The 12,638-nt window shown below is 43.7% G+C and overlaps 1 protein-coding gene across 3 annotated transcripts in view; it reads left to right on the top strand.

Moving 5' to 3' along the window:
* The first annotated feature begins 131 nt into the window (after positions 1 to 131).
* The window catches only part of sbf1 (SET binding factor 1), a 29,739-nt gene continuing 17,232 nt past the window's right edge, over positions 132 to 12,638 (top strand). For 2 of the 3 annotated variants that reach the window (XM_088988617.1, XM_088988615.1), the window contains exons 1-12: positions 132 to 349; positions 5,298 to 5,389; positions 5,679 to 5,816; positions 5,894 to 6,022; positions 6,218 to 6,328; positions 7,419 to 7,439; positions 8,794 to 8,899; positions 9,896 to 10,028; positions 10,120 to 10,228; positions 10,326 to 10,439; positions 12,288 to 12,365; positions 12,441 to 12,554. In XM_088988617.1, the coding sequence (XP_088844743.1) occupies positions 295 to 349; positions 5,298 to 5,389; positions 5,679 to 5,816; positions 5,894 to 6,022; positions 6,218 to 6,328; positions 7,419 to 7,439; positions 8,794 to 8,899; positions 9,896 to 10,028; positions 10,120 to 10,228; positions 10,326 to 10,439; positions 12,288 to 12,365; positions 12,441 to 12,554 (1,200 nt within the window). In that variant the 5' untranslated portion in view covers positions 132 to 294. The remainder of the gene's footprint in view (positions 350 to 5,297; positions 5,390 to 5,678; positions 5,817 to 5,893; positions 6,023 to 6,217; positions 6,329 to 7,418; positions 7,440 to 8,793; positions 8,900 to 9,895; positions 10,029 to 10,119; positions 10,229 to 10,325; positions 10,440 to 12,287; positions 12,366 to 12,440; positions 12,555 to 12,638) is intronic. The other variant, XM_088988616.1, reaches the window with a different exon arrangement.

The following is a 12,638-nucleotide window of genomic DNA, read 5'->3' as shown; positions in this document are numbered from 1 at the left end:
CTAAATAAATGTTAACAGACATGAGCACTGCTTTAAAATTGTCATATATATTTATTTTTATTTAATTTGTGAGCATTGTTCACGATGGGCCCCTCCCTGGAAGTCCGTACTGCGCAGACTCGCGGCTCTCGGCTGTCAGGCTAAGGCGGACTGACAGTATGGCGGCGGCGTACAGCTGGAAGGATGCTACCATTGCCAGCGGTGTGTCCGTCGCCGGCAGGACGTAAATGGACTATTGACGGAACCCAGAGAAGAGGAATAAGCGCGAGAGGGCCGTCGCCGTGAAGCCCCGCCATGGCCAGGCTCGCCGACTACTTTGTGGTGGTCGGTTACGACCTCGACAAGCGAGGTGAGTGCCGCTTGTTAGCCGCCTAGCATCGGCGGCCTATTATTAGCTTCGGGGTGGAAGAGTAGGCGGGGATGGGCCGGGGCGCCAATCACAGCTCGCCGGCTGAGGTGGCCGTCGGACGGCCTCACCGTCAACCTTACACCGAGGCCTCATCGCTTGCTCGGGATTAGTGTGCTTCGTTTCCCAGCCAATTTGACAGTTTCTCTTCGGCGTTTTTGGGAAGTGTCACGTTTAAAAATGCCTCCCTCGAGGCCTAGCTGTTAGCTTTTAACACAGCTCGAACGTGAAGCTGTCTGCTCATGTTGACAGTCTTACTTAAACCCAAAAAGAAGCTAATGTTAGCCGGCCACTGTCTATGTGTTCGCCTGCGTCCCAAAACGAATGTATTCACCTGCTTTCATGCATTTTGCATCGTGCCAACGTGTTGCATTAGTTGCTTGAATGCAATCGTTCGTGTTTTGGTGGCAGCGTTTCAAGCACTCAGCCACCCCCCACCCTCGAAAAGCTCCTCAGATTTGTGCAAACAGCAAATCGATGCATTTCAGTCAGATACGTGGCTGATTGTTGTGTGTTTCATGTGGATTAACCCAGATGGATTTACCCCACCCCCACCATCCTGCCTGCTCCCTTGTGTTATTGGGGACCTTGTTTGGACCGTTATTTGACCCCCCCTCCCCACCAACTACCACCTCCCCTTCACCCTGAGCACTGCCCTAGATCCGTAGTGTATAATGGTTTGTATAATCATGAAATATTCAGCCCGCTTATCCACTGGAAGCAAGCAGCCTGCAACGTGGTACTCTTTCGTGCGTGCGTGCGACAATGATTTATTCACAGTCGGCAAATTGCAAGCTCTGTTCTCAACGCCGCCCGTCTATCTTAACACCGCCGTTTTCCGCTCGGCTGGCTGCACCTTTTTAGAATCTGGCTGCATCGCCGTCAAGTTTAGTTGAGTGCAGGATGTCATTACGTGGACAATGCGAACGCTGCAGTAACTCCCCTTCCTGTTCTCCGTCGGCACGAAATGCAATGGCGGATTGCGAAGTAGGCTGTTTGAAATCATCTGGAAGCCAGACATGCTCAGGTTTTAATGAATCACAACAATCTTTGGAATGCCAAACACTTCTAGTGCCAGGATGACCAGTGATTGGTTTCAGACTAGACGGGCAGTCGAGGCTCCCTAATCCGGGTGTAAACACCCCAAGACGATTATCCTATTTACTGTCATATTCACAAGCATGCTAATATAATTTATTATTATTGTCATTCTTCTTATTATTATTTATTTACTTGCTTGATGTGGTTAACGTCTGTCATTCCCCTCATGTGTCTAAATAGCATCAAACCTCGAGTGTTCCAGTCCTCGATCATAAGAATACCAGGAATAGCGCCTTTCCTCCGGAGTCTAAATATTTCACGCATCCTGCTTGCCTCTGCGTGCACACACGTGCGCTTGTGTGTGTGTCACCCGCCGAAAGGAATGTTTGCAGGCGGAGGCAGTGACAGGTAGTCGAGGAAGGTGGTTTGCGTCAACGTGGCGTACCAAAACCTTCACCCAGGATCTCGTTTTTGAGCCAAAATGGCGCCTGTGTCGTCATTTGGCCGGGGTGTGGTTCTCATAGCGAAGGGGGTCCCGGGAGAGACACCATTGTGTTTTGACAGCGGGGGCCGCCGAGTCGGCGGCCAATCGCATCCCGCGATGCGAGACCCAAACAGGAAATGGGGTGAAAACTTTGGGAGACATTTGCGTGAAATAGGACAATCCACACTGTCTCTCTGTTTTGGTTTGGTTTCATTCATTGAGTAGTTGTTTTTTTCGATTCTATTTTTACTATTTGTAAAGTAATGGTAGAAACACAAGCATTTTTTTGTCTTTTAACATTCAAATTAGCATGCTTCACTGCAAATAATACATCCCGCACTCATAACATAATTGGGAAAAAAAACACGCACAGCATTGTTTAAGTGCTAGCATTTGAATTATGTAACATATCACAAGTCATGTTCCACGTTGAAACATGCAATCGTGTTAAATTATGCTGTTTTTTTTTTTAGTACAACGTGGAAGCAAAATCAGGTGACTGTATTATTGATAGGTTTCGGGTGAACTTTGCAGCGTGGCTAATTTAGGTCACGCTCACGAGCGTAAAATAATATGATACGAATAATAATAATCAATAATCATCATCGTAATCACAATTAGCATAATAATAATTTAATTTGTAATAATAATAATAATGTCACAGTTGTCATTTTTTTGTGTTGTCGTCCACTGTCATTGGTTTTTCCCAGAAAATAAAAACAATAAAATAACAATAATAATGAATAATCCTCAGCATAATCACAATTAACATAATAATAATTTAATTTGTAATAATAATAGTAATGTTACAGTTGTCATTATTTTATGTGTTGTCATCTACTGTCATTGGGTTTCCCCAAAAAATAAAATCAATTAAAAAAAAATAATGATAATAAACAATCATAATCACAATTAGCATAATAATAATTGAATTTGTAATCATAATAATAATAAAAAAGAGGGTACGGAAAGTGCTGAAGAACGAATGACTGTGTCTTTGTGTTGTCATATTTGTTATTTAGTTTGCTTTTTTGTTTTTTTGTTTTACTTTGTTACTTCTGGGTTGAGTGAACGCTGGCACGTGTGGCTGCCGCTGCTCACCCGCAGAAAAAATATCCTGCAACTGTAAAGTGTCCTTGAGAGTTTTGAAATGCACTTAATAAGGACATTTATTATTATAATATGGGAAGCAAACATGGACTATGAGATACCAGATTTTATTTATTTATTTATTTTGGGGTGTTGTGTTAATGAGACTACAGCGTCACATGTATGTTAGCCATTAGCCTCTTAGCATACTTCCCCACCTATTTATTTATTCTTATTTACGGTCCCAAAATCTCGCTAACTCTCACTATCCTCGTGCTGTTGCCTTTCCAGAGTGTTTGTTCCCCGGTGTTCAGATGCCGCAATCGTGCAGGCTCTTGTGTGTAAAACAAGTCCTGTGACGCTGCCAATAGTGCCTGCCTGTGGGCAGCCACTTCCTCCAAGTAGTCTCCAGAGCTGGGCTGCAGCCTTTTCAACCCCCCCAGCCCGGCCCGGGGGCAATCTGCCTTTTCATAGTCGGGGCCTGTGGTACACTCAGCGACTCGAATGGCTTTGTGTTTGGTCGGTTGCTATGGTAACCCTGCGTTAGGGTGCTGGTTTGCAATGGGTGCTTGGTGCATACTGACCAGTCTAGCCTCACAATTCTTTTTTTTGTTCGTTTTGATTTTATGCATTCTCCATGTTTTCCCCAAAAATGCTTCGCTTTCCAAGTAGCAGCATCATGACCGCCATTTTTGATTGTAAGAATGCAAAGGAGCAATTCCGCCATAGTGTCATCCTCGCCGTCACATGATGCGCATTTGGAATTTCAACATACTTGCTTTCTAAAAGATATATATTTCCACTTTATTACCATTATTTTTCTAGCACCAGTGACGATTTGTACTCCCAAGTTGTGAGCGACGTAAAAATACCCCAGACATAATTACACTCCGTAGGAGTGTAATTATGCCCGTGGGGTGTTGTTGGGGATGCCCCCCGCGACCCCCGGCTCTGGTATTGATGGCTTCCCTGGTATGCGAAGAATTTCTCCCAACTCCTCATCAGGCAAAAGCGGAGTCGCTCTGGTTAAGTCAAGGAAGCAATTGTTTTGAATCCCCCAAAGGGATTCATTTGGTGCATCTGGGGGTTTGTTTTGGATTCGAAGAGGTTCTGGTCAACCTTCTGGTCTTGGTTAAAAAAGACAGGCCCTCCCATTCATGTGAATCCGCCCAGTGTTGTACTGGAGAGTCAGCAGAGAGGCATGCAGTAAAAAAAATGCTGCAAAAGTGGAGCAATGTCGCCAGGTTGCCGCAATATATGGTTCTTTGGAGTACCGAAGAGCGCACCTCCACTGGATGGCCTATTCATTTTAAAACTGCTTTCATAATTCATATTTTTTGTGTGTGTTTTGTTTCAGTCTGGAGTGTTCACTAAACCTACTGTATGGAAACGGCGCTTTGTTTACATTTTGAGACAATGATTCAGCTGAGCGACGAGGCACTCATTTCTCCGGTCCATGCTATTGTTTCAATGTTATATCATGACGAGGGCGGGGGTGCAAAAAGGGAAACTGACTACTGGTAGGGTCTAAATTGGCGGAAACTCGTCGAGTTTCCTTCCCAGAACTTGTTTGCAGCTCAAGTTCCGAAAATAGTGACATGCAAAAATAAAACAGATTTGATTGATGATTTTTGATCAATCCTGAAATCAATCTCGAGACTTGGGAGACAGGACGACTTGGGGGTTGCGTCGGGTGTTTTTTGGTGAATTAATATGAACATTGAATCGTCCGTTGTATGCTTGTATGTAAGGGGTTGGGGATGAAGAAAATTTTTGACGCAGATGAATGCAGCTACTGTATTTCGACGCATGCCGTGTTTCCGATAGAACTAAGCTGAATGACCGACTTGTGGCGGTTGCATCAGTCAGCCCGTTTTGTGCCATTGTGCGACTTCCATCAGAAGCAGACCGTGGCGTCATGAAGGTGTTGCACCTTGATATTCTTAATTCTGCTACCTCGATTTCCATGGTTAATCTATTCAGAGACCACATGACAAGTCTCTCAAATCGTCTTTCCCCATTGAAATGACTGGGAATACCGTTAATCTGTTCCGATGATGGTTTCGCCTCATACCGTGACCGTTTTAGTTTCGGACTATGTCGACTCAGATGCCATTTTGTGTTCACATATCAAGGAGGAGATCGTTCTCCGCCATTGTTGCATACAGTTGTCATTTCAGAATAGCTTGAGGGGGAAACATTCAGGGGCTTTCGAAACAACTAGGTCGAGTTGGTCTGTCCTGACCTCTGTATCTCTTCCTCTTCTTTCCTCGATAGTGGAAGGCGAAGGTGAGGGTCAAGGTCGCATTCTCCAGCGGTTTCCTGAGAAAGATTGGGAAGACAGCCCGTTCCCACAAGGCGTGGAGCTGGTAAGTGAACATCTCAAGACGCTGCGCTGCTCTCGTGTGATGAATGGCCACAACAGGAAGGAGACTCCAGTCTTGTCAACGTCTACCCGCATTACGCTACACCCCATTTTTTTTATGAGCCGCCGTACAAGTTCCCAAGTCGTCAAATGAGGGAAGTTTCCGACTCCCACAGGAAGTCATATAGTGTCAATTCGATGATGTCACGTCAACTAAGAGTCATTCTTAGATCTTTAACATAGGCATCTAACATGACTGTTAGATGAATGGCCATTTTTTTTGGGTCACGCAGTTCTGCCAACCCAGCGGTTGGCAGCTGGTCCCTGAACGTCAGCCCCCGTCCTTCTTCGTAGCGGTTTTGACTGATATCAACTCTGAGCGGCATTACTGCGCCTGCTTCACTTTCTGGGAGGGCCACGACAACCCGCAGGTACAAAATGGATTCATATCATGTCAAGGTGAGCCATTTTGCGGTTGTTTTTGAATCTTTCCCCTTTTGCGTTTTAGTTGCAGAAGACGCGGAGCAGTGAGGTGGACGAGGTGGACGAGGAGCCGACTGTCATCCAACCTGCTCAGGTCTTCGCCCCCAAAAGTCTGGTCCTGGTGTCTCGGTTGGACTACACCGATGTTTTCAGGGTAAGATGATTTTGGACAAACTTTAACTCATTCGTTGCCATTCATGAATGTATCCATCCAGATTTGGTGTGTTCATTTCATTCATTGATTCATTCATCGATTCATTCACTTAATTTTGGCTTCCACTTGCATGAAATGTCCTTAAAAGACCAGAACACAATTTATCTAACTGACTTTTGTCCCCTTCCTGTGCAGAACTGCCTGGCCTTGGTCTACACCGTCCACGTCGATAGCTTGACTGTCCCGTTAGAAACGGTCATCGGAAATCTGCTCACATGCGTCATCCCCATCGCTGGAGGCTCCCAGGTAACTGCCTATTTTGTATTTATTTTTTCGACTGACAAAATTAAGAGAAAAAAAAATGGATGGCCACCATATTTATTTCATGTTCAATTGCGAATAGTCGCATCGCACTCAACGTAGCCGAGCCGGTTGTAAATTGGTTGCTAGGTGACCAGATGGGATGCCAGATGGCTTCCTCCGCGGTAGTCTGAAGGGAAGAATCGCATATAATCGGTCTTAATGCACCCAATGCACATGTCAAAACAAACGTAAGGCGCACTGAGGAAATCAAATGCTTTTAGGTGCGCCTTATACAGGTAACATCCGACTTACAACTGAGTTCCGTTACGACCAAATGGTCGCAAGTCAAAATGGTTGTAAGTTGAAATCCATTCAAAATGTTGAATAGAGACTCGGAGGCTAAATGACTGGCAAACTCCCCCTCTCTGGTGCGATCACTCGGTCGATTGCTGTGCGAGAGTGAGATGCTTGGCTGGCTGGCCAAAATTGTTGTACGCGTTGCCAGTATGCTAGAGCGTTGCGGTGCCAGGCGTAGAATTAAAAATTAAAAAATAGGGTCTGGAGGTTGTGGTCGTAAGTCGGATGTTACCTGTAGTGCGAAAAATACGGTAAACATTTTAGCTCTGGACCCCACCATGTTTATCACTGTATTGTAATCCAAATGGAATATCGCGTAGGTTTGTCCGTCGTATGTCATCCTTTGGCGCAAGAAGGGACGCCATTTTCTTTTTTCGTGAGTTTATTTTGGATTTATATCGTGCGATATATCCCACAAAATAACGGTCAATTTCCTCAACTCGGGATATCCCCTTTCATACGATTATAATCTCTCTGGAATTTGAGGTCATGTGACATGAATGTAGCATCAAGCGGTATTTGCTTTTGTGTATACTTTGTATTTGGTGTGGCTCTTCCACCGTGTGTTGCTTTTTTATTAGCAAATATCATTTTTTTGGTCATATTTTTTTGCCAGTTTGAAGTAATTCTTTGTCTACATGGTTGTTTCTAATCTGTGTTATTCTGTATTGTGTTTTTTTTTTTGTCTCTATCTCTCTATCTTTTCTCTCTCTGTGCGCACTTGATGTTTACATAGGAGGAGAAAGTGGACAGTTTGGTACGCCTGCCTGACTTTATTCTCCTGGAAACATCTTTTTTTTAATATTATTTTTTCTACTCCTCCATCTATTTATTTTCCTCTGCAATTCAGGTCCACATGTGACCCCTTGGCAAGCGTCAATAGATGATCTACAGCTGATCATCTCTCATCCCGTTTTATCCTCTCTGTTGCTCGTGCAGTCAAATGCCAAGATTGTCATTGACTTGATCAATTCGGTCAACCAGACTGGATTTTTTATTTATTTTTATTTTAACTGGAATCATTTCAATTTCGATCATTGCCAGATTGGATGATGGGAGTTTTCCATTTTACTTTTTGGACTCACGTCGCCACTCTTATTACAACACAGGCCAAATCCATATTGCAGTGCTGGATGATTTTTCATCCTTTTAACTTGTCATTGCAAAAAGTCCAAAATGTAAAATGAAATCAGCGTTTGAGCGCGCCCAATGATCAGTTTGTCAGATCACGTCATTTGCCTTGCCGAAAACGCTTGCCTGTTGCTGTTGAAGCTTTGGCTGCTTCTGCATCCTACTGACTCTGCTCCAACATGATTCATCTTCTTTTGTTTAGCTTTATTTTGAAGGGCGCTCACATAAATAGCCTTTGTCCTTACATCCAATACATCCAATGGATTTGTGGATTTTCCCATAAATGTATGTCAGGGTGCATCTAAAGGGTTCATTTGTGTCCCAAAAACGATCAAGGACCTTTTTATTTGATCTTGTGTGCGACCGAAGCATTTTTTGTGCGACAGCAGCATTTTTTGCACCACTTTTAATTGTTCTCCGCTCACGCTAACTGTTGTTATCCTATCCCGCAGGCTAATCGACGTTTTTCCCTTGGCCGTCGCTGCTCAAATCCAAATCGTTTATCTCCACTCAGGTTGCCGAATATAGAATACATGATGCTAATCAGAATCATATTTTTTGCAACATTGACAAAACTACTCACTAAATGTCTATTTTGATATTACATAATGACTCATTTTTACGCGGTCACACTTCATGGCGGCAAAACGGATCACCCTGGCGCATCGGATGGCGATAATAAGGGAAACTTTTCCATATCAGTAAGGTTCCGCTGTTAAAATCCATTGATACGGTGGCCCAGGTGCGGATTAACGGTCCAATTGTCGTCCGTCTTATTCGCCGTTGTCTTGTTTCTCACGTAGCCGCTAAGCTTTTGTAATTTTCTGTGCCGATTCACGCTTGTCTTTCAATCCCGCAACACGCTGCTCGTTCTAAGAAATGACACGTGCTTTGTTTTTGTTTTATTTTTCCTACTAAATCCCCTTCCAGATCCTCTCTTAACGTCTCCTCTTTCTTCTTTGCTTCACTCTTACCCGTAGCGGACCATCACATTAGGCGCCGGAGACCGCCAAGTTATCCAGACTCCCATCAATGATTCGCTACCCGTTAGCGGCAGCAGCGTGGCGCAGCTGTTCCGGCAACTCGGTAGGGACTTTCGTAACGTGGCAACAACACGACGGAAGTTACATTTCCTGATTTTTATCTTCGGGGCTGCCTTTGGTTCAGCTGCTTATGAGGATCCGGTGGGGTGTAACTGTATTATGTCGAGTGGTTTGCTTTAAATAATAGTCTTGAACTTATTGACTGGCGAACAATGTGCAAAAATGTGTCCAATCCATTGCCAGAGTTTTTGTCATTTTCACTCGAATTCCAGGACCCACAGAATATTGAGTTTTAGGATGACATAAACATTCAATGCAGCATAAGAAACCTTAGACTCTCTTCTTACATCAGAAAAAGAGTTAATTCCTAAATGATATGGGTCTGGAGTTATATGAGATTGAAATGACGGCGCCTGTACAAAATACAATACATAGTTATTGATTTATATAGCGCTTTAACAACAACTGAAGGATAAACATTCAATGCAGCATAAGAAACCTTAGACTCTCTTCTTTCATCAGAAAAAAAACTTAATTCCTAAATGATATGGATCTGGAGTTATATGAGCTTGAAATGAGGGCGGCTGTCCAAAATGCAATGCAGTACATAGATATTGGTTGATATAGCGCTTTAACAACAACTGAAGCTGTAACAAAGCGCTAACATGGACAAAAGACAAATGCCCCCCCCCCTCGTGGAAGGTAAAAAAAAAACATTGCCAGAGGTCTGACCGGCGCTTTATCAGCAACCCCAAAATTGCCGCAAATTTTAAAAAAAGTAAATGATTTTTCGAGCTACTTGAAGCCAAAATCAACACCCACGAGACAGCTAACTTCCTGATGCTTTTCACTAGGCCACGCCCCCTAAAGGGCACCCAGCTGAGTTCTTCAATTGCGCTGAGAAAAATGCATTACGTTTTATATTTTTACAATAAATAAATGTTGTAATTTGATCCATTGGCAAATATATATTTTTTCACCTAATGCCGCAATAATACTCCTCATCTTTGTACTTCCTGCCATTTTTTTCTCCTCTCAGGCATCATCAACGTACTGTACCTGTTCTGCGCCGCTCTGACGGAGCACAAGATCCTGTTCCTGTCCAGCAGTTACCAACGCCTAACAGACGCCTGCCGGGGTTTGCAGGCCATCATGTTCCCGCTCAAATATAGGTGAGACCCCGACCTGACGTGACCTTTAAAACATATCCGTCAAAAAAATATATATATGGGCGCCATATTTGTTATTTTTCTTCTGATGCAGCTTCACATACGTTCCTATCCTGCCCGGTAAACTCCTGGAAGTCCTCAGCACTCCCACTCCTTTTATCATCGGCGTCAACTCGTTTTTCCGTTCGGAGACGCAAGAACTGGTCGGTTTTCACCTCACGGCAAAATTAATCTTTTTAGGTTTAAATTTGCATTTCACTTGAAACTGATCTTTTTTTGTCTTCTTCTTGCGTGTCGCAGTTGGATGTCATCATCGCCGATCTGGACGGCGGCACCGTCACCATCCCCGAATGCGTTCACATCTCCCTGCTGCCCGAGCCACTTCTCCAGCAGACTCAGACGGCACTCTCCATGGTAAAGCTATCTATTAGCTATCTGGCTGGCTACTTAGCGAGCTAGCTATTTGCTATCTATTAGCTATCTAGCTGTCTACCTAGCTCGCTAGCTATTTGATAGATATTTGCTATCTAGCTGGCTGGCTGGCTATCTATCAGCTATCTAACTCGCTATCCATTAGCTGTCTATTAGCTAGCTAGCTATACTTCTATCTATTTAAGTTGCTTCCAGGTTGAGTGAACGCTGGCGCGTGTGGCTGCCGCTGCTCACTGAGCCCACTGAGCCAATATTTGTTGTTGTTTTTTTACAAAAAGTGGACTTCATGAGGGGACATTTCCAAGTGTCTTATTTCCTTAAAGCGTTTTTAGGTCTTTTGATCAAATTAGCGATTGTTAGATGTTCTATTTTCTAAAGCAATGAAGGACTTGGTGACTGTTTCGCTGTGCTGGTCATGTCACGGACCGATGCAGCCACCAAAAAAATGGCCTTCAACCACATGAGGCTATTTATGATATCCCCACCATGTCATTACGCAACATTAGCCAACATGAAAAAGCCACAAATTCACGGTGAAACTTGATGCGACTCATCAATTTGTATAACAAATAGCATCGTTTGAGAACATCACATCGCCTTCCTTTTCAATTATATATTTTTGCAATTCCCATTGGAGAACATTTTACGCAACACACCCATTTGGCTTTATGAAACAAAACAGTGACTCACTTTCACCAACCAACATCCGAGTGGCTATCTTGTCATTTCACACCGTTTCAGCAAGAAAACATGTCAAGCGGGGACAAATATTTTTCGGCAAAGTGAAATCCTCTTGAAATATGTATACAAAAGACTGAACCCTGACCCACTATCATAACGGCGTGTGATTATCATCATGTGACCAACTGGACCGCGTTTATCACTGGAATGACACCGCGGAGGGGTGTAAATAAACTCGATTGGCGGCCTTTTGCACATATTGCTTGGAAATTGGGTAATATAAGAGGCCCCGCCCCTCCCCGACACAAAAACATAATTACCAAAACAGGAAAATGGCCGATCATGTCTGTGATACGCAGCTTTAATTCATTAGCTTGTCGATTGTGTTTTCGTGGAAAAGATGCAATCTTCAGGCGGGAGCTATGATGCTATGGTTTGTCGCTAGGCAACCCTAAAGCTGGGCTTACGTGCATCCAGGAAGAGAGATGGGCTCATCTTGCTTTCCGTATCTCCCGGCGACATTGTTTGCATGATCACCATCTGAAAATATTTGTGACTTCAGGGCCTAAACATCGATAATATGAATGTGTTTTCTTTTGCGAGGGATTACGGGAACCCAGCTTCCAAGTATGAATAATAATAATAATAATACATATAATCTATAAGCGCCTTTCAAAACTCTTAAGGTCACTTCACAGTCACAGGATAAAGTTTTTCTGTGGGCGAGCAGCGGCAGCCACATGCGCCAGCGTTCACTCAACCCGGAATAACTCAAATACAGTAAAGTCTCGTTAGATCGATATTCAAGGGAGTCCGAAAAAATATCGATATAACCGGGACTATCGATATATCCGATATCGATATAACGAGACTTTACTGTAGGTAGAAAGCTAGCTAGCTAGCTGATAGATAGCCAGCCAGCCATATAACTAATAGATAGCCAGCCAGCTAGATACGTAGCTAGCTAGGCAGCTAGATAGCTTGCTATGTATCTAACCAGATAGCAAATAACTAGCTAGCATTTAGTCCTTTTCATATGAATGTCAAGTAGACTCTTGGAAAATCAACGATTCTCGAGATAGCTCAATCCCGTGTAAAAATGTTGCGTAACCTGGCGGGTTGATGCGATGCTACGTTTCCTGTTTGCAGGTTTTGGATCCCGAGCTGGAAATTGCTGATCAGGCTTTCCCACCTCAGTCCTCGCTACCTTTGTCACCCAAGATCCAGGTGAAAATCCGGAGAGCTTCTGTACTTTTTGCCATTTTGATCTTGTAAAATGGCGAAAATTGTTGTGTGTCTCAGGATAAGGAGATCCGCGCCATCTTCCTGTGGCTGTTTGCTCAGCTTTTCCAAGGTTATCGCTGGTGTTTACATATCATCCGCATCCATCCCGAACCAGTTATCCGCTTTCATAAGGTACGACGCCGCACACCCCCAATGTCCAAAATCAGACATTGTTACATGATTCGGACTTAAAACTGAAAAATTTATCGTCTTACA

This window comes from Hippocampus bargibanti, linkage group LG22, assembly GCF_051943395.1.
Source record: "Hippocampus bargibanti isolate YZ-2025 linkage group LG22, ASM5194339v1, whole genome shotgun sequence".
Classification (NCBI taxonomy): domain Eukaryota; kingdom Metazoa; phylum Chordata; class Actinopteri; order Syngnathiformes; family Syngnathidae; genus Hippocampus; species Hippocampus bargibanti.
This window is presented reverse-complemented; position numbering and strand designations above follow the sequence as displayed.